Source organism: Cyprinus carpio, chromosome A8, assembly GCF_018340385.1.
Source record: "Cyprinus carpio isolate SPL01 chromosome A8, ASM1834038v1, whole genome shotgun sequence".
In the NCBI taxonomy this organism is placed as follows: domain Eukaryota; kingdom Metazoa; phylum Chordata; class Actinopteri; order Cypriniformes; family Cyprinidae; genus Cyprinus; species Cyprinus carpio.
In genome coordinates, this window is record NC_056579.1 from 13,795,364 (window position 1) to 13,815,425 (window position 20,062).

General features: G+C 37.6%; 3 protein-coding genes across 4 annotated transcripts; 1 reads left to right on the forward strand and 2 right to left on the reverse strand.

Moving 5' to 3' along the window:
* Positions 1-1,250: 1,250 nt before the first annotated feature.
* On the reverse strand, positions 1,251-8,832 carry LOC109078557 (probable ATP-dependent RNA helicase DDX20). Its single transcript, XM_042762375.1, has 11 exons — positions 8,593-8,832; positions 8,287-8,381; positions 7,938-8,106; positions 6,553-6,676; positions 6,320-6,462; positions 6,070-6,208; positions 5,830-5,888; positions 4,991-5,073; positions 4,787-4,892; positions 4,327-4,428; positions 1,251-2,443 (listed from the first exon to the last, which is right to left on the reverse strand). The coding sequence occupies exons 1-11, from the start codon at positions 8,783-8,785 to the stop codon at positions 1,341-1,343; spliced, it is 2,316 nt and encodes a 771-aa protein (XP_042618309.1). The 5' UTR covers positions 8,786-8,832; the 3' UTR covers positions 1,251-1,340.
* Positions 8,833-9,266: 434 nt separating this feature from the next.
* LOC122145998 (PAK4-inhibitor INKA2-like) lies at positions 9,267-12,431 on the forward strand. The gene is made up of 3 exons (XM_042763035.1): positions 9,267-9,273; positions 10,459-10,544; positions 10,645-12,431. Exons 1-3 carry the CDS (start codon positions 9,267-9,269, stop codon positions 11,554-11,556), a joined length of 1,005 nt encoding a protein of 334 aa, XP_042618969.1. The 3' UTR covers positions 11,557-12,431.
* A 418-nt stretch (positions 12,432-12,849) lies between these two features.
* LOC109095097 (ras-related protein Rap-1b-like) lies at positions 12,850-19,922 on the reverse strand. Of its 2 annotated transcripts, none has more exons than XM_042762386.1 (8): positions 19,790-19,922; positions 16,509-16,586; positions 16,304-16,372; positions 16,137-16,193; positions 15,904-16,044; positions 14,648-14,791; positions 14,432-14,551; positions 12,850-13,913 (listed from the first exon to the last, which is right to left on the reverse strand). In XM_042762386.1, exons 2-7 carry the CDS (start codon positions 16,563-16,565, stop codon positions 14,465-14,467), a joined length of 555 nt encoding a protein of 184 aa, XP_042618320.1. In that variant the 5' UTR covers positions 16,566-16,586; positions 19,790-19,922; the 3' UTR covers positions 12,850-13,913; positions 14,432-14,464. The 2 variants fall into 2 exon arrangements, with proteins under 2 accessions (XP_042618320.1, XP_042618321.1); XM_042762387.1 differs by having other exon boundaries at positions 16,509-16,589; positions 19,790-19,883.
* Between the last annotated feature and the right edge of the window lie 140 nt (positions 19,923-20,062).

Below are 20,062 nucleotides of genomic sequence, written 5' to 3' on the forward strand. Positions count from 1 at the left end.
ATTGAAAAAAAATAACATAGCAGGTCTTTGAATTTACAAAAATGAAACATGTACTACACAATTAATTTATGTTTCTGTCGTGAACATGCTTTAATCAAGTAGATTTCAGTTGTTCATAAAGAGTGTTACATGTACACATTTCTCTCACGTTAATTAAAAGTGACTGAATCTGAGTTCTGGCACAACCGGTGCACTCCGGAGCAGATGGTGGCGGTATTGCATCGAGAGGGATGACAAACTGCCGTAAAAGGATAAATTGAATCGAGCGCCAAAAACTGTGAAGATTCAGCAGCTGAGGCAGTAGTCGCCTCATCTCAGAAGACAACGATTTACTTAAAAGTAAGTTCAGCAAATGGTTTTATTCTTCTGTGTAATCAGTTAATGGCAACTTTGCCCAGTCCTCCATTTGTAAAGTTGACAACTCAATACAAAAAAAATGTAAGTGCCAACTTTAGCATTTATTGTCAATGCCAGATGCAATTTTAGAATTTAGATTTTGTATTCCCACATTTGAACATGTCTACTGTACACGTAGAATTTAACTAAGCAAGTTAGGTTTACACACTCTGGTACCAGAGACATGATGAAATTGCTTTAGAGTTGTATAATACCTTTGATTAATATTAGCATTAAGAAATAAAGTTGGTACCTTTGACACAATGAAATCACTTTAACAGTACACAATGCATTTGTGTAATGACCACCAGGAATTACAAATAATATATTTAATCAACATGATTATTTTAAGTAGTCTTAACTTGAATTAAATATTTTGGTTTGGCAAGCAGTAAGTCATTGAGAAAAAGAGGACAACTGTGTCAGTTGAACACATTCTGATCATGTGGGACCGATGTACACATTTGTCTGCCGTACTTGACCGAACAGAATCAAGTATTCCACCGAGCCGCATACTAAGGCTGCATGAAATAGCTCAAATGATCCTTGTCTTTTCATGGATTGGTCTAGAAATGTCACCTATCCGATTATTCTTGTATTATTAATTACTCTTTCGCTTATGTTGGAGGTCTGCAGTTGATCTGGAGAGCGCTGGTTTATTGCTGTTAGTGCCATTATCCTGCAGGATGTTAAGATTAGTGGGCGTGGTTTCTCCGATTGTGGCTAAAACACTAAACGTTTTGTTTCCATATGCGATGTTAACGTAAAATGTTTGTTATGTTCCATAATGATAGTTTAAGATATTTTAATAAAACCGCAGTAGACTGTAACAAAATATTTCAAATGATTGCACATATCTTAAGAATGATTTTTATTAGAGAACTACATGAATGTACACAATGCAAATGAGAACATTACAAGGCTCAAAGTCAATCCCAACAACTTCAGTGCTTCATCATTTCTTTTATGTAGACAGAATTCATATAAAATGCAGTTATCCAGTTATAGGGGGAACGGTGATAATAGGAATTGTAATATTCAACCCAGGCTCTGTATGAACTCCAGTAATCCTGCCTGGCCACTTCCTCTTCCAGGTCATCAGTCTCTCTCTTTTTCCGACTCTGTCCTGCTGATGCAGCCTTCCTCCCGGATTTAGAGGCCGGCTTATGTATCTGGGGAAGGTTGTGGTGGTTAGCAGGATTCTGGGATTGAGGTTTACTAGGCCTTTGCTCATTTCTGCTGGTCTGTTGTAATACTCTAGCCGAAGGTAAAGGGAATTCATTCAATTCTGAGACTCGATTGTCTGGATGAGCAGGTGTGCAATGTGAAGACTGACTGGGGACAGAAGAGCTTGACTCACTCTCAACCACCATCTCAGACTCTGAAGAAGAATCATCAGATGACACGGAAAGAGTCTTCTGCTCAGAGGACAACTCTGAAACCTCCTGTGGTGGAGGAAGATCTTGATGGGAGTATGATTCTTCTAGAACATATGATTTACAAGCCTTATCATTATCATCACCATCATCATCATCATGGCTGTAATGCAGTCCATTAACTGCATCTCGACTCCTGTTGAATCCGTCATACTCGTGAATGAATTCGACAGATCTTCCCGGACCTTCTGTTATGAAGTTCTCATAATCTGCCACAGCCTCACTGAAAGTCATAACTTTTTGTGCATGCAACTTAAATGACGATAGTGGAGGAATTCTAGGAAGGGTGTCATTCTGTTCACTCTGAGTAGGAGTCGAGTCATGCTGGAGATTTGTAGCAGACTGTAATGGTTTTTGCCTCCCAGGTTTGGTTGAGTGATTTTTAACATTGATTTCAGCTCCACTATAGGATTTATTACTTGTTGCCCTTTCAGGGATGACCTTCGAGATGTGAGGCTCTCTTGAGGGTTTCAACATCGGCTTCTCAGATTTAGCTTGTTTCTTCTTCCCTGGTTTGGAAACGTCAGGAGTTTTTTGAGTGGGTTTTAAAGGAGGTTCAATGATCACGTCCCAGTCACAAGCCTCTTCCATGATCCCTGGAGGGATTGGATCTGTAACACAAGGTAGGGAAACATGCTTAACAGCCTCCACGCCAAGTTAAAGGGAGATTCCAGGTTCAATAAAAGTTCAACCGGCACTTTATTCATTTTTACAGTCATTTTAGGGTTCATAGTATTGTGTTACCATGGCAACTTTGGAGGAAAAGTCCCCTTAAGGCCCAGATACAGTATACTACTTTTTCTGGATGTCCGGGGATAAAAATTAAATTACAAGGACAGTGTGCAGACCGTCACAGAACACAAGCACCCAAAGTATACTTTGAGACTTAAAAAATGGGTCGCGCAGGATAATTTAAGGAAAATCTACATATAAAGTTCAAGACACAGAAGAAGGACGTGGGAACCAGCAAATGTAATTTTAGTAACAAGATAAACAATAAAACGAAAGTTGATAATGGCAGATTCCAATGCATATTTGTTCTTAAACTTTGGAGACTGGCTTCAAAGATTTCTTATTTACGTGTTTTTACAGCATTGAGCAATGTGGCCAATCACAGACATGTCTGTTGATTTCATGAACACAATTACCAATCAGAGGTGTTTAAGTTAGAATATCCACTGACCACTCAAAACGCATGAGTTTTTGTTCAGAGCTGAGTTATGTGTAGACACAATATAAATAAAAGATTCATTGTGCAATTTAGAAAGCTTAACTAAACGGAACTTTGTGAGATCGCGATAAACTGAAATGAGGGACAGCTTTTTTTTAGTGATTATAAAGCGAGTGCTCTGTGCACACTTTCTTGGATAATTCATTCACAATCTGAAAAATGTTTTCATGCTGCTAATAGACGTAAGAGGGAGTCTTGGGAGTGACATCCGCATATAAATGCAGGATTTCCTCTTGAAATCGCAAATAATAACAACAATGAACAGGACTATACACACACACACACTCACTGGCCACTTTATTAGGTACACCTACATCACATGGCAGCAACTCAATGCATTTAGGCATCTAGATGTGGTGAAGAGGACTTGCTGAAGTTCAAACCGAGCATCAGAATGGGGAAGAAAGGGGATTTAAGTGACTTTGAACGTGGAATGGTGGTTGGTGCCAGACGGGCTGGTCTGAGTGTTTCAAAAACTGCTGATCTACTGGGATTTCCACGCATAACCATCTCTAGGATTTACAGAGAATGGTGTGAAAAAGAGGAAATATCCAGTGAGCGGCAGTTGTGTGGACGAAAATGCCTTGTTGATGTCAGGGGTCAGAGGAGAATGGGCAGACTGGTTAGAGATGATAGAAAGGCAACATTAACTCCAATAACCACTCGTTACAACCAAGGTATGCAGAATACCATCTCTGAACACACAACATGTCGAACCCTGAAGCAGATGGGCTACAGCAGCAGAAGACCCAAATATCACAAAATATCACAAAAGTTTTGCTAATGCACAAAGTTTCTTGGGGGATGCAAAAGTTTTGCAAGTGAACACAAATGTTTTCGGAGAGACCGCAAAAGCATTAAAATATAATTTTTCCTCCCATCTCATTTTAATTACCATCACCATATCTCTTTAGTGGGATCAGTAAGCAAGCTGTTTTTTAACACTAAAATCAAGTTTAATCAAGGCATATTATGTTACTATGTGACATTGTGACTGTTTAATTAGTATTTTATTGGATATTTTTATATAACTATATTTACGCTTTCTATAAATTTTTATATATTTATACTTCTATTATACTAAAGTGACTTTACAGAATGGCCGGACTCACTTCCACTGTGAGTGCATCACGGTTACCCAAAGTGGAAATTATTTTTTGTGAAAATCAACATTATGCCACAAATGCTATCAATTAAGCTTAACTTGCACAGAACCTGGAATATTTCTTTAAAAATGACTAATTAGTCTGTCTTTCTCCATACCTGGTAAATGAGTGAGATTCAGAGAACATTTCTGAGCGATGGCCATCATCTTGTTCTCCTCCTCTCCATGGCAACAGTAGGTTACAGCAACCCCCAGAGTACCTGAAACACAACAGACAAAGGTCACCATCAGAGGAAAGACACGGTTGATCGTATCCATTTCTAAATTCTAATGAGAATGAAGATTAAATTCGTCCACAACAACATCACGTTCAGGTTCCAATTATGAATTCTGATTTTGGAGTGCTGCAGTCATTAAAAAGCTCTTGATGTGTTTGTGTCTAGCAGCTAATTATGAAACTGATTGCCATAGTTGCCCTTTCAGACTCTGACCCGGTCTCAGAGCAGATGATTTCTGATCAAGCACTCTCATGTAAATGTCCAAAACACACATTAATTAAAACCACAGAGTAGAGGCTTCACATATATTGGTGCTTAATTGTTTTATAATTAGACACACCAAATCGTCCAGCACGACCAATACGGTGCATGTAGGTCTCCCAGTCCTGAGGAACATCCAGATTAATCACCAAGTTCACCTTCTCGGCATCAATACCACGTGAGGTCTGTGGAAGAGAGAGATTTATAAGAAATAAAATGTTGCCTGGGTATTAAACATTGGGTATTTTCCAGTGTAGGTGTCATAATAGGTTCAGAGCCTCACCAGATCAGTGGATATTAAAACTCGACACTGATACTGTTTCAGCTTCCACATCGCCTCTAACCTCTGATCCTGACTTAAACCACCTACATGCAAAACACACACATCAAGGGGTTTAAACATAATAACCATTAATAATGACTTACATACATTTTTGGGCCTTCATTCACATGCCCACGTTCTAAATTATATCATTCTGATCCAAAACCTAGTAAGCTGCTTACAGAGGCACTGTGCTGCTTTTCCATTGCTTATATATATATATATATATATATATATATATGTGACTGTTAAAAAAAAAAAACGGAGCTTAAGTTAAAAGTTCATCTTTTTAAAAACAGAGACCTTGCAGTCTTATACTTTTTAACAAAAAAACATGTTCTGTGTGAAAGGCCCTTATATTGTCTGTTATTAACTTGTAGTACTTATTTTGTGTACCAAAAAAGTATTTTTAGTAGTGTCAGAATTTTAAGAATTTTTTTGTAATCGTATTTTTAAAGAAAATTTTTTTTTATAAAAAAAATTCTATTGACTTTTTAAGAACTTAGATTATATAACTGACTTGAGATCAGTTGCAACCATACATTTAATACTTTTAAGTCACTTGAAATAAAACCCACAGAATCAAACCACTGACATTTCAAAAAGTTTTAAAGAATGATATAAAGCACTAAATGGAAACAAAGGATTTGTAAAGGTTTCGGAGTGACAGAGCAGTATTTTAACATGCTCATTTCAAATCATTTACTTAGCATTAGTAAGCTGTCCTAGAAGTAAAAGCCTCTTCAATATACAGTAAGACCTTTCACTAGGTATTAAAAGAGACCCCAGGTGAAGCTCACCTGAGATGCAGACCGCAGGCAAACCTTTAGAGGAGAGGATATCAGCCAGGTGCTGAGCTCTGCAGAACAACAGCTCAAGTCAGTCTTTCATTACTTTCAATAAAGATCACAATTCTGTTGTTAATAAAAGTCTTTGAATAATAATAATGGCCAGTGCTGTAACAGAATCTGTTACTCTCATCACACACATCAGCATATTTCCAGAATAATGGAAGAAATTGGAGTTGTGGCAGCTCTTGCCTTGTATGGAGGTTTGAGAATACCAATGCTTGGTTAAATGGGATTTTGCTGAAAAGTTCAAGAAGACTCTGAACCTTCTCCTCAAACACTTTATGAGGTAATGAATGAGATGGCACGATTTTATAGTACTGCTTTAGTCCTGGAGGAGAAAATATAACACAAGAACAACAAAAACTGTTTCAATTCAGATTTGAAAGCGTATTCACATGAAAGAAATGCATCAACAAATCAGACAGGACTGCAGACTGACCAAGGAGTCCGGGGTCTGTTTGGTTTAGTCGCACAAACGTCGGCTCTCTCATGTATCTTGACAGATGCTGTGCTAAAGATTCTGGGTAAGTGGCAGAAAGGGCCAACATTTGTTTGTTTGCAGGTAAAGAGGAGAAAATCCAGCTAAGAAAGACAGAAAGATCAGTTAACTCAAACCTGATGAATAACAATACAGAAAAGTCTCTGAATCAGAACCACCTATTCAACTCTTACTTGATCTGCTCCTGAAAGCTGCTGCTGCTGTTGTCCTCCAGCAACTTATCAGCCTCGTCCAAAACAAACAAGCGAATGGAGGACGTAGTCAGGGCTCCCATCTCAATTAGCTGCTTAATACGTCCTATAAATACAACAAAACTTCATCAACACTGCCTTATAAAATAAAAACAAGAAAACTCTATATTAGAGAAACCTCTAGTTACTAAAAACAATTCCAGACAATTCCCTAATTAGATAGTGACAAATAACTCACTTTACCTAACTATTTAATAAAGAACATATTTAAATAGCATATTACAAACATTTTTTAAATGCAACAGATATTTTCATCCACATACAAAGGTCCAAATGAACTGGCCCATTAAAAAGGCAAAAAAATAAATTAATTAAAATCAGGCCAGTACTTGGTTCAATCCATTAGGTGTTGATTGGATAGTGACAGATCTGAATGTGAGCTTGCAGTTGATTGTAAGAAAGACAAGGAGTTTAAGTCGATTAAATTATTGGAGAGTCCAGCTAAATGTCACCAGACAGAAGTCTGTCATTTTGGAAGACTGTATCAAGACGCTGTGATTAAAAAAAGAAAAATAAAAGAAAGAAAAATGAATAAATTGTTCATAGTAAGATAAATAATACACATTTGTATACACAATACACTAACTTCATGCCAACTTTTAGATGCCATAAAAGTTACTGATAGCTATAAGATGTTGTGGCCTAATGGCTAGAGAGTCGGTTGTAACCCGGTTGTGGGTTCGAGTTTCAGGTCCAGCAGGAATTGTCGGTAAGGGGAGTGAATAACCAGCGCTCTCTTCCACCCTCGATACCATGACTGAGGTGAGACCCTTGAGAAGGGCACCGAACCCCCAACTGCTCCCCGGGCGCCACAGCAATATGGCTGACCACTGCTCCGGGTGTGTGTTCACTACTCTGTGTGTGAACTTGGATGGGTTAAATGCAGAGCACAATTTCTGAGTATGTCACCATACTTGGCCACACATCACTTCACTCTCTCCACTTATTTTCACAAAAAGTGTGAAAACTACAGCTCAGTGAAACTATAGAACTTAGTTGTTTATTTGAGTGGTCTGACCAGAGCAAATCATCAACCAATGGTTCAGTTTGGTGTGGGACTATCTAACAGGCCAACCAATTGCAGAGCAGAGAAGGGTTCAGTGAAAAAAAGTTGGTGATGTTAGTGGCACAATAAACACTTTAAATAACTAAGTAATGAAGCCACAAGGTTATCAAGACTAAACATGAACAAAGACATCTAAATATGCAGTATTAGCTCATCCAAACTTAAACTTAAGTAAAGTTAGCTACAGTTATAATAATCCATCCAACATATCTGTCCAATAAGAATTTCAACTAGCTCATACCTGGTGAACCAATGGCAATGTGGCATTTCTTCAGGTGGAATCTGTCTTGACTGACAGGTCGCCCACCGATGAATACATGACACTCCAAGCCCTCCATAGCGTTGCCTATCGCCATGACAACAGCATGAATCTGCACCGCAATCTCCCGAGTGGGGGCCAAAACCAGCACCTGATGGGACAAGAAAGGGCACATGTCAGCCAGGCACACATTCGTGTTTTGAGTGCAAATAGACGAGACTTTCAAATCTCCATAGTTCCTTTATTCCGTTTTATATAAAAACAATTCTTAGAGGATATAATATTATTTAGTAACACATTACATTCCGCTGCATATTGGAAAAAGTAATACCTGTGTGGTTGTGTTTTCCAATATAAGTGAGTCCAAAGCGATGGTGGTGAACACACAGGTCTTTCCTGTGCCAGACTTGGCCTGAACTATAAGATCTGGACAGAAGAAAACGTCAATTAACAACATTATTTCCCGGTGCATGAAATACAGGCACAACGTTTTCATTGATGCACTATATTTTTGATCGTCACATTACACTCCTGTCATGAAAGAGCAGTCAGTTTTTGGTATGTGAATTACAGCAAGGCTGTTGGTTTAGGCTTGTTTTGGTACGTTACTGTTTTCTAGTATCATCGGGTCTCATACCGAGTCCACATCTTCCCAGCGGGATTGCCTTCAGCTGGATGGGGGACGGTCTGTGAAAGCCAGAGGCAGATAACCCCTCAAGCACAGGTTTTGAGAGGAGTAAAGAGCTGAACTCGACACCCCCGGTCATCAGAACATCTTCTGTCCGGGTTCTGGACTGCAGCTCATGCGCTGCGTTCTTGGATGCCGCCATACTTTTATCGCACGTGTTCAGTTCTTCGATGCTGAATAAATAAGTTGAGAAGTGAATCACTTCGCCCTCTTGCGCACAGAAACAGAAACGCCGCTTAAAGTATCAGCAACATCCTGCAGAGGGCGACAAACACACTGGGTTGAGTTGTATCTATTATTAAACAATTATGGAGACGTTTGAATTGAGTTGAAATTAAAACAAACTTTGAATACCACATCAAATACATTCCCTGCCACAAACTAATTACACGTCGTCTGAAATTTTGACCCAGCAAGTTTAAAGACGATTCAACATTTGCTGCTTTGGATGGAAGGCATCAAGGAATTAAATTCTATATTGTTATTAATATTTCAGTTCTATTATATATTTTAAAGTTATTAATGGTCTAAGGTTCGGAATTCCTCCTTCTAATATCCAATCAGAGTGAATCTTAAAATCTGAGTTAAAGCGTGAACCCTCCATTCATCGCTGGTGTGAAAGCATGACCCGTTTTGTTGACGATCAACTTATCTCATTTATTTATCCTAGATAGCAATTAAATTATTTATTTATTTAGGTTATATTAACTTAAATAACCTTTATTTGTATGATTGAGACTGAAAATGAATGAGTGAGAGAATGAGTGCTTGCCAAAGGAGGAAACAGGGCCACAAGGATGTTACTCACAACATCAATCATTTGTTGGTGGGGTCAGTGGTGTCTGATTAATACAATACTCTTTGTTAATACTGCTGTCTGTCTGGGCACATCAGTAACCCCTCACTGCAGAACACAAGATCCAGGGGACGTGGTTGGCACAGTGGTTAACCAGAAAAATTAAAAATGGCACGTCATGCCGAAAAGGTTGCCGACCCCTGGTCTAGTCATTTCACCCACATAAACTCCTACATCTCCCATCATGCCTTGAGACACACCACTACTGTAGAAAAGCATCAGTGGTGTGCTGCTGTGCTCAGACTGGCTGGTGATCAATCACCAGAGAGAGAAGAACAGAAAACAGGGAGTGAGACGAGAAGGAAAGACTGAAGGAAAGAAATACAGGGACTGCAGGGTGAAAGAAGGTAGGATCACAGTGGTTTTATTCTATAACAGAAGAAAAGGGCATTTTTTTAGTGTATAGAGATAGAATAAATAAATAAAAAATAGCTTAAATACAATGAAACAAAGACTCGTTATGGGATATCAAACATGTATATAAATATTTTGGCTCATAACTTTGCTTAAAGACATACATTTTGCTTTTCCGTATAAATCACATGAACATTTAACAAAACTATGTTGTTACAACCTCTTTTACAATGTTTACAACTTTATATGTTCATAATTGTCAAAAAATAACATTAATAAACATAATAAACATGTAATTAAACATGATCCTAATTCTAATATGCTGATTTGGTGCTCAATAAAATTATTTTATTAATTTTAATGCTGAAAATAGTTGTGCTGCTTAATATCGTGTAAACCCGTGATAGATTTTTTTAGGATTCTTTGGTAATTAGAAAGATCTAAAGAACAGCATTTATTACATTTTTTTATACTTATATAAATGTCTTGACTGTCATTTTTGATCAATCAGTAGTGTAGTTTCAGCTTTAATGGAAATCATGCTTTAATTAATTGGAGGCTGTGACAAGGAAAAAGAAAACAAACATCTGCATTCTTGTCAGCAGATGCTGAGCCAGGTATCTGTGATGGCACACTGGGCAGAAACTGCAGACTGTTTGGTGTAATACTGATTTTTAATAATTACTGTGAAGTGAGTGTGAGATAAGCATTATTCCTCGGTCACAACATATTTCATTGTTAATTGCTTTATTATGTCTATATAGTACTTGCTCTCTTGCCTTTCCCATTAGGATTGTTTGCGGCAGTCAGATGAGGGTCTCCAAGCTCAGATGAATTCTGTGATCGGTGCTCTCCAGGAGCTCAAACTCTTGCAGGTCCAGACTGCACTGAAGGAGCTGGAGTTCTCCAGTAACACGAGCCAGGCCTCTTCATACACTCACACAATGCTCGATCAGATAAACCACAGCTCAAGAATAACCCACCTGAACCAAACACAGAATCCAGAAGAAATTCTTTCAAAAGAATGTTTCAAGACTGAGCTTATCATGGAACCGTCTTTGTTCCTCACTAGTTATCCAGCAGAGAACCGCCGTACTCACACGGTACATGAACGCAGGAGGGTTTACAGAGGAAGTCTGAGCACTTCTTCCTCTTTTTCCTCTCAGGAAGACACAACCGGTAATTTCTCCTCATACGATATTGATGACTCCACCGATTGGACAGCCTCATTGATGAACCACAGTAGAAACAGACAGCCATTGGTACTGGGCGACAATGTTTTTGCTGATTTGGTCGGGAACTGGCTGGACCTGCCTGATGTTGGAGGCCAGACAGCAGGTAAGGAGCAGAATGACTTGATTCTTAAAGACACATTTTCGGAGTCATCATCTAGCAGTCACTCTCAAGATCTCTCCAGGAAACTCTCACTAACAGCAGGCATCTTCAAACGGGTCCTACGCCGCGTTCGGCCACTGCACCACCAAGAAAGCAAAACAACAGATGTCTGTAAACAACCGAAGATCACATGCAGAAAGTCAAAATCAGATGTCAGCAAGCCATTCTGGGCAAGAACAAGAGGAATTAAGAAGAAAAACACACCCATCCAACAAGAGGGCTCAGAGGGTTTGATAGACAGAGGATGGGCGGAGATTGTAGAGAAGCATCCATCTGTGTTTGATTACAGCTCAGCTGTGTGGGTCTGATATAATTCTACATGGAAGATACTGTTACATATATTATTATCAATTGTTAGACATAATAAGTGGACTTTATGATCAAAATTGTCTTAAAAGTGATTTTCAAATCACGATGCTGCCTTTCAATGCACCTAGGAAAGTCAGCCATTTGTTATTGTGTCATATTCAAGTCGAACGTAGTCTAAACAAAACTATATTTTGAACACCAAACCCAAATAACTACATCTGAAAAAAAAGAAGAAAAAAAAAATTTCATGGTAAACATGTAAACTAAATGTGAAGCAACCTGTAAAAGTTGAGAGATAAACACCATTCACAACAGACTGGCTTGCCACTTGCCGATGTAGAGGTAATATTGTCCTTCTCCCTCAAGTGAGAGGAGTAGCACTCCTGAAACTATTGATTCCAAAGATATGTTAGGTAAACATTTCTGGAACGCATTTGTATGTTTTTTGTTTGTTTTTTGGTGATGTAAGCATGGCAGAGCAAAGTATTAATGCTGTATTAATACAGGCACATTGTGTTGCCCTACTGTGTTTCTGTGAGATCCCTTGAGAGCCAAATGCTGTTTCTGCTGATGTATCTATGTTTAGGTTTAGGCCTAACTGTCAGTCATTCTATGAAAAAGTCCTGATTGGTGCTTTTTCACAAATGTCTTACTCATGTGTTAGCTTTGCAAGCATAAACCTGCTTTGTATTGGACAGAAAAACTATGCAATGATGCTAAACTGCTATGCAAAAAAATGAAAACTGAGCAAATTCAAATACCTGCCTGTTTTCTCAGCACCTTCATGTTATCTGTAATAGATATAAATATATGGCTGTTGGTCCTGCAATAGTCTCTATACCTGTTTTCAGAGCCTATTTAATACATGAAGTGATGTGGGATACTGTTTTTTTTTTTAAATAAAAGAATAAATAAATAAATAAAATTTCACAGTTCCTGTAGGCCTATAAGAGTAAATTTTAAAAAGGGACAGGATATTCCATTCAAGTCTTATGAATCAGGAATATTTGCTTTTGTCACACCTGATCATGAATCTTTATAAATCTTTTTTTTTAATTTTTTTTATGCAGTATGAAGTCTGGTGTGCAGCAAGTATGAATCACCTATATTTGTTGCATTCCAAATCTGCAAGGAGCTTTGTAGAAAAATGTAAGATAAGTGGAATTATTAAGATGGCTTTGTGTTATATCTGTATCTACAGTACACAACGTGAGCCACACTGAAAAACTGTTTCTCTATAATGGTCTATGTTGGTAAGGAATGGTAATATAAAAATACACATAAAACACCACATCAATATGAAATACATTTATTTAAATCTATGTAAAAAAAAAAGAAAAAATCATAAAGCACACATTACTTTAAAAACAAATCAAAAGCTAGCCAGACACTTTGTTTAAAATGCTCAAGAAAACCATGGAGCAGAACAATGAAAGCTAAAATAAAACATCTGACACATCAACTTTAACTTGGCAAATGAAGTGTCAAGAACTGACTATTGATTATTGGTTTAACGGTTATCGGAGGAGAAGTCATCTCTGCAATAGAGATCTGAATTCATCCTTCTCCTGCTCAGGCACAAAACGGCTGATATTTATCCCAGGCTGAGCTACAGCCTACCACAAAATACAACCAAGGGAAAAAAGGAAGAAAATATACTAAAAGTTCATTTGCTGGAAACATTAATGTAATTTTGATTGTGAAAAAAACAAATGCATTGGCTTCAGCACAAAATATCTTTATCTTGAAGACAGACAGATCCATATGTCTCATATTAACCTTACCACCAAAAGAAAAAAGGACATATGTAATTTTTCAGTTTGTTTAGATAAAAGGAAATAAGGATCTAAGCATATTAAAGGGAATATAAAGCAGTGAGTGTTCAAAGTCACTCAGGAAAATGTTTTGATGAATGAAGGACACAGCTTCTTCTCTATACAAATGATTAGTGATAGTCCAAACATTATAAGAAAAAAAAAACATTTCTGATCATTTTACAAACATAAGCATGTTTTTGAAATGTCCCCATTCTCTCTGTAGGCATTAAGAAAGTCCTGAACCCTCTCCCAGAGTGTCTAACCCCACTTTACCATGTCGCAGACGGAGCTTCTGCTCTGACACAGATCCTTATTGTGGAATCTCCTTTAGAAAAAAAAAACAGTAGTCCAGGAGCGGGTGGAAGAACATTTTCAAGACTATTCTGGAAGAAAAGGCAGAGGCTGTATCTCTCTTTTTCTGTCAAGTCTGTGTTTTAGTTGAGGAGTCCGGTGTTCTGCCTTAATAATTGTTTGGCCAATAACTATAGAGAGGAACCAGAATGTTGGTCAGCTGGGCAACAGTTCTTCATTTTGGCAATCTAAAAAGAATGAGAGGGGAAAAAACCATGTCATCCATCTCAAGTAACCCCTCTGCAGAGCCAAAAAGTTGGTTTAGAATCACAGGACATACAAGTCTTGCACTAAATGCAACAATGCTGAAGCTCCAGCAAGTGGTGCTGTTTTTTAATGGTGCAGCAAGATGCAAATAATGCCAATAAGATGAATGGGAATGCTTATTGATAGCTTTCTCCAGGTATCTCCACAGATATTAAAGATCCACTGATATTAAATGGGTCATGACATCAGAAATAAAATTTTCACTGATCTTTTAACACACGTGGCCTCTATCACATTAAAACATCCTACAATATTCATAGCTTAAAACATCCTCCTAATTACAAAAAAAAGCTTTAACCATTTAATCAAGCATTTATCATTCAATAACCAGTATTTTGTGCATCCCTAGTAGACATCACGGAGCTTTATCATTGATCATGGATGAAAGGAGTTCTTAATAGCGCATGTACTGATTCCTAATGAACTTCTGATTGACTACCTGGCTCAGAGCTGCTGCAGTGATGCAGTTGTGTTACAGCAGGATGCAGTTTGACTTCTTTTTCGCTCTCTTCTCCACCGGCGTCTTTCTGTTTATCTGTCTTACCAGGTCATAAAAGATCTGATATACACAGACAAAAACACACAAAGGACTTTTATTAGAGGACTGTACGTATTTGACCTGGTGCATGTGCTTTTTTTTTTAACTGTGACTCACCTCATTGACGTTGATCTTTGATTTGGCAGAAGATTCTAGAAAGGCACAATTACTCCACTGACGAGCAAGATTCTGACCCTGCTCCTTCCCAACCACCCTCTCATCCTCTAAATCACACTTATTTCCAACCAAGATCATTGGCACCTATACAGCAGAGAGAGAGACATCAGATGAGTGTGTGTACTGTGTTTGCATCTGGTTTAAATGGGAAACCACACTCACTGACAGTTCAAAGAAACATTGAAACATTTGATTTTAGCTTGATTGATTTGAAAAGATCTTATTTAGAGGCACAAAACACATGCTCATGTAACATGGATTCATAAACACAGTACTGTTCAAATGTTTGGGGTCAATGCAATTAAAAAAAAAAAAATTAATGATTTTATTTAGCAAGGATGCTTTTAATTGTTCAGAGGTGGCAGTAAAGATACATGATGTTAGATGTTAAAGATGCTACAAAAGATTTGCATTTCTAATAAAAGCTGTTCTTTGAAACTTTCTATTCAAAGGATCTTGAAAAAAAAATAGTAACAATTTTCACAATAAAAATTAAGTAGCACAACTGTTTCAACACTGATATTAACAAAAAATGTTTCTTGATCACCAACATATTAGACTGATTTCTGAAGGATCACGTGACACTGAAGAGTGGTGTAATGACTGCTGAAAATTCAGCTTTGCTATCATAGGACTAAATTACATTTTTAAGTATAGTACAACAGAAAACAGTTCTTTTAACTTGAAATAACATTTCTCAATATTAGTGTTTTACTGTAGTTTTGATAAAATAAATGCAGTCTTGTTGAGCATAAGAGACTTCCTTCAATTTTTTTTTTATCTTACCTACCCCAAACATTTCAACAGTATGATCTGCTGAATATCAATATGCATACTTAATGTTTAGAGAACAGAAATTGCCATCCCTGATGAGCAAGAGCTGTAAATACAAAATGTGGGTGCTCTGATAAGGTAGTGTGGTGTACCAAAGTGTGAATACAGCTTCTGCAAATTTCATGCATGTCTCAAAGCTCTTATCTCAGTAAAAATAAATCCCTTTTGTGCTTTATTAGTTTTGCCTTTGCTGGTTAGAACTTGCTAGCTATGGCTGACATCAGTTCACGGTTTTCTTTTTTTTTTCTTTTTTTTTATACAATGATTTTTATAATGATTTGTCATTTGCCAAAGCTAGCACCACTTATAATAATAATAATAATAATAATACTAATAATGAATTATTATTAAAAGTGACTCACATCCTCTGTGTCCTTCACTCTCAGAATCTGCTCTCGTAGGTCCTGCAGGTCATTGAAGGTGGACTGTGCTGTGATGGAGTAAACCAGAGCGAAACCCTGCCCATTCTTCATGTACAGGTCCCTCATCGCTGTGAACTGCTCCTGTAGGCAAACAATCAATAATCTATTGAGTTCACATGGAAGACTAATTAACTAATTGCCAAAAGGGAGTTCATGCATCATTTTAAACCCACTGTGCCTGCAGTGTCCAGGATCTCGAGCATACATTGCTGCCCATCAACCTCAACTTGCTGAAAAAAAAAAAAAAAAAAAAAAAAAACAGAGAGAGGGAGTCAGTACTGCATTAGCGTATAATCCTATATGGAGTATTAATACAGCTATACCAAAATGGTTTACTTACCTTTCTATACGAGTCTTCTATTGTGGGATCATATTTTTCAACAAATATTCCCTGTACAAACTGAACTGTCTGTAAAAGACCAGAATCTCAATCAAACCAAATAAATACAGACTAGAGAGAAAAACACTACAGATACCTTCAGATACTGTATATAATGCCCATTTATAATACAGTAATGTGTAGACTTTAATAATGCTGAAGTTACCAGTGCAGACTTCCCCACGCCTCCAGAGCCCAGGACCACAAGCTTATATTCACGCATGGTGGGTCTCTCTGTTGAGGCCTGCTAGATTCAATCACAGCATGCACACACACTTATTATTCATCAGTGCAAGGTTTGAAGCTCTCAACAGGCTTTTGGTTTTCTTCTGTGGTTAGCACACTTAGGTTTTCAGAACCATAAATGTTAACAATATTTATACCACTATTTTATAAAGATTTTCATGGCTTACTAGGTATGAAGTCATACAGCGCCCTGTTGCCTACATTATTTAAATCTAGATTTTTTTTAATGCTGCTCTGAAGTCACCATGAAACCACAATTATTTTCTCTGATAACATGAGTGTTTTACAGGGCTATTTGAGATCATTCAGAGTGCACTTTAAATTCCACTGTGATCAAGGATACAAATGCATCCAAATGACCAAACAAAAGCTTATCTACTGCCTGCAGATCCAACTGATGCTATGCTAATGCACCAGTTCATTCAGCCTGAAGCAATTAAATCAGATAAAAAACGGCTTCTTGAATGAGGAAAATTTAAGAAGTTAGGCCTCGTTGATTTTGTCCATCAGGAATTGTTTTCTACTGTAATTGCGGAGATCGCATGTGAGTGACATGTCACTGGAGGAGAGGAATGAATGTCCCATCCAGCATCAGAGAAGAAATGTTGTTGAGTGCATAATCCATGCAATTATCATTTATGAAAAACAAATATTCCCCAAAAATCATTGTGATTTCTTGGTGACTTTAAACTACATTTCCATACACATCAAAAACTTCCACTAGTCAACTACCTTGTCATCCTGTCCTATGGAATTACTTTTGTGAATGTAACTTTTCAATAAACTTACATGAAAATATAAAGTGAAACCGAATAAAATGTCTTTGAAACTTAAAAATAAATAAATAAATTGCAGGCAAAATCTGTGACTTCTTTTTTTAATACACTGCACGTTTTGCTGTTTTCTCCTCTTTATTTCACTCATCTGTACTTACAAATGCACTTCCGGAGTTTTCATGTACACTTCTGAAGTTTTCATTTACGCTACATATAATGCTTATCTAGATATAATTACAGTCTTCAATTAGATCATATTTGCTTCGATTAGATCATATTTCCCCCCAGTATCTGACAATGACTGATGCCATTTTACAAGAGTGCTGTCAATCACTGCCTGATCCCCAGAGCGCTGTCAACTTTGGAAATGTAAACCCTTTTTTATCATGCTTTTTCATTGGCAGCAAGAACATTCTTTGAGTGGAATATGTAATGAAATGAATTTTCAGATTCATATGTAAAGTTTGAATTTTTCAGAATTAAGTGATCATTAATTGTGATGGTCTAAGTGCAAATGCTAAGTGGGTTTCACTTAGGATTCAGCAGGGTTTTCAACCTTGATTGCATGGTTGGAGTGAGATTTTCTTGACGTCTGAATATATCACACACATGTACATGATACTAGTAGTCTCTTTAAATTGTAACAGAATAACCTAATTAGACCCTAGAATGCAAAAGAATCATCAGGAATAAAAAAATATCCTCAGAAAAAAATGGACATTATACAATATTTTCAGTATTATATGTAATAATTAAACCTCAATAGACCTTCATTTTCTCTGGCGCTCCTAAAAGCTTATTTCGACATAGTAGCAGCAGATAAATACAGATAAAATTTAAAAACCAAACTCCTATCTTTATATCACTAAAATGAAAAAGCCGCTAACACACCACTGCTAGCCCCTAATAAACATACTTTGTTTTCTTTTTTAGAGTAAACCTCATATTATGAGTATGCATTACTTTACAGAGAGCTTACAAACTACTAGCTACATCCTGCCTGATGTACAACTGGTGCAACCAAATTGATTTAGTTACAAACTAGCTAGTATTTACTGAGCCTTTAGTGTGGACTTAACATTCTAATTTAAGTCAGAACTTACAAATGGCTGGTGCAACCCTACCCTGAAGCGTAAATGAAAACCCTGGAAGTGCATTTGTAAGTACAGATCAGTGAAAGAAAGAGGAAAAAAACAACACAACATGCAGTGTATTAAAAACGAAGTCAAAGATTTTGCCTGCGATTTATTTATTTTTTCAGTTTCAAAGACATTTTTGTCAGTTTCAATTTATATTTTCATAAGTTACATTCATTTTTACTGACACAAAATTAATTCCATACTGTCTTAGCCTCCTAAAATCTCATCTTGTTCAGTAAATAAGCAATTTTTATTTATATTTTTTTGTTTTTTTCAGTGTGTGAGATTAACTTTATATTTTGATATACATGATATGTATATTTTTTTGAGATATACATTTCTAGAAAAGTCCTGCGTAAATTCAGACAGGTCCAAATGAAGGTATAAATGTCAATCACAATCCACTTTGAGTTATTAATTATGTTTATTCTTCGGGAAGAGTTTGTTTGAGTTGGCCCAACGAAACAAATTATAGTTTAGATTCAGATCATCAGCTCATTAGGAGAGAGATCCGTGAACTGAACTGAGTGTGTCAGATTCAGAAACATTCAAAATGTGCAGAGCAGTGGGTCCCGAGGCCTGGAGTTGAGAACCACTGCACTAGACCAAAGGTTCCCAATCCTGGTCCCGGAGAACCCCCAACACTGCACGCTTTTGGTGTCTCTCTTACCTGACACACATTTGAGGTCTTAAGAGTCTTAGGTAACGAGCTGATGAGCTGAATCAGGTGTGTTTGAATAGGGAGACATCTAAAATGTGCAGTGTTGGGGGTTCTCCAGGACCATGACTGGGAACCACTGCTCTACACTAACAGCTGTAATGTCATTTTGGTCACTTGTCGAGTGAGACTGTATGCTAGTGTGGATACTGAAAGTTCATATGTGCATCAAAAAGCAGTTTAAATATAAACACACAGAGTTTAACGTTTCAACCGGTACTAAGTAATCCCATTTAACGCGCACAGGTCAAATATTTCACCGTTAACATGCGGACAGGTGTTTGTTTTCGTCTGCTCACAGCAGAGACCATGGCCTGTAAACGCACCGGTGTTTCGTGTGAGCTCCTAAGAGCAGCAGCGCTGCTGTGCGGGTTAATTCTGCTCAGTCACCCGGCCTGCGCTGCATTAGCTCGCGTTAGCACCTTAGCATGTTCGTTACGCGAGGTTTTGTTGAGCGGCCTTCCTCCCAAACCCAGCACTCGCTGTATAGTACCCGAGCTTGTGAATGTAACTGTGAATGACCGTGCCGGGCCGCGGAGGTTCGGGAATTCGTTAACAGTTCACTCACCGTGTCCCGCCGCTCCGCCGCGCGTTCAGACTCCGGTCACTCTCGCTGATGCAAACGTCACTGCAGGGCGCGGAAGGCTAGCCTGACACACTTTACACTCACGAACGGGTAAAAGGGACAACTTCAATGTAAATTACTTTCATTTATTTATGAAAAATAATTCTAAAATAGGTAATCTTCTATAATTTGTTTGCTGAGTGCAATAGATATAAAGTCTTTAAAAAAAAATCATTATTTATTAATTTTGAACAAGTGGAAAAGTGATGACATATG

Bases quoted from the DNA above. Each gene is read 5' to 3' on its own strand.
- LOC109095097 (XM_042762386.1), bottom strand. From the start codon at position 16,565: ATGCGTGAATATAAGCTTGTGGTCCTGGGCTCTGGAGGCGTGGGGAAG. The intron at 14,792-15,903 runs GTGAGTCACTTT...TCTGCTGTATAG, and splicing joins GAGTGAAGGACACAGAGGAT to GTGCCAATGATCTTGGTTGG. The intron at 14,552-14,647 runs GTGAGTCACAGT...TGTGTATATCAG, and splicing joins CAAAGATCAACGTCAATGAG to ATCTTTTATGACCTGGTAAG.
- LOC122145998 (XM_042763035.1), top strand. The intron at 10,545-10,644 runs GTGAGTGTGAGA...CTTTCCCATTAG, and splicing joins TTTTTAATAATTACTGTGAA to GATTGTTTGCGGCAGTCAGA.
- LOC109078557 (XM_042762375.1), bottom strand. From the start codon at position 8,785: ATGGCGGCATCCAAGAACGCAGCGCATGAGCTGCAGTCCAGAACCCGG. The intron at 6,463-6,552 runs GTAAGAGTTGAA...TGTCTTTCTTAG, and splicing joins AGCTTTCAGGAGCAGATCAA to CTGGATTTTCTCCTCTTTAC. The intron at 6,209-6,319 runs GTCAGTCTGCAG...TTTCTCCTCCAG, and splicing joins AACAGACCCCGGACTCCTTG to GACTAAAGCAGTACTATAAA.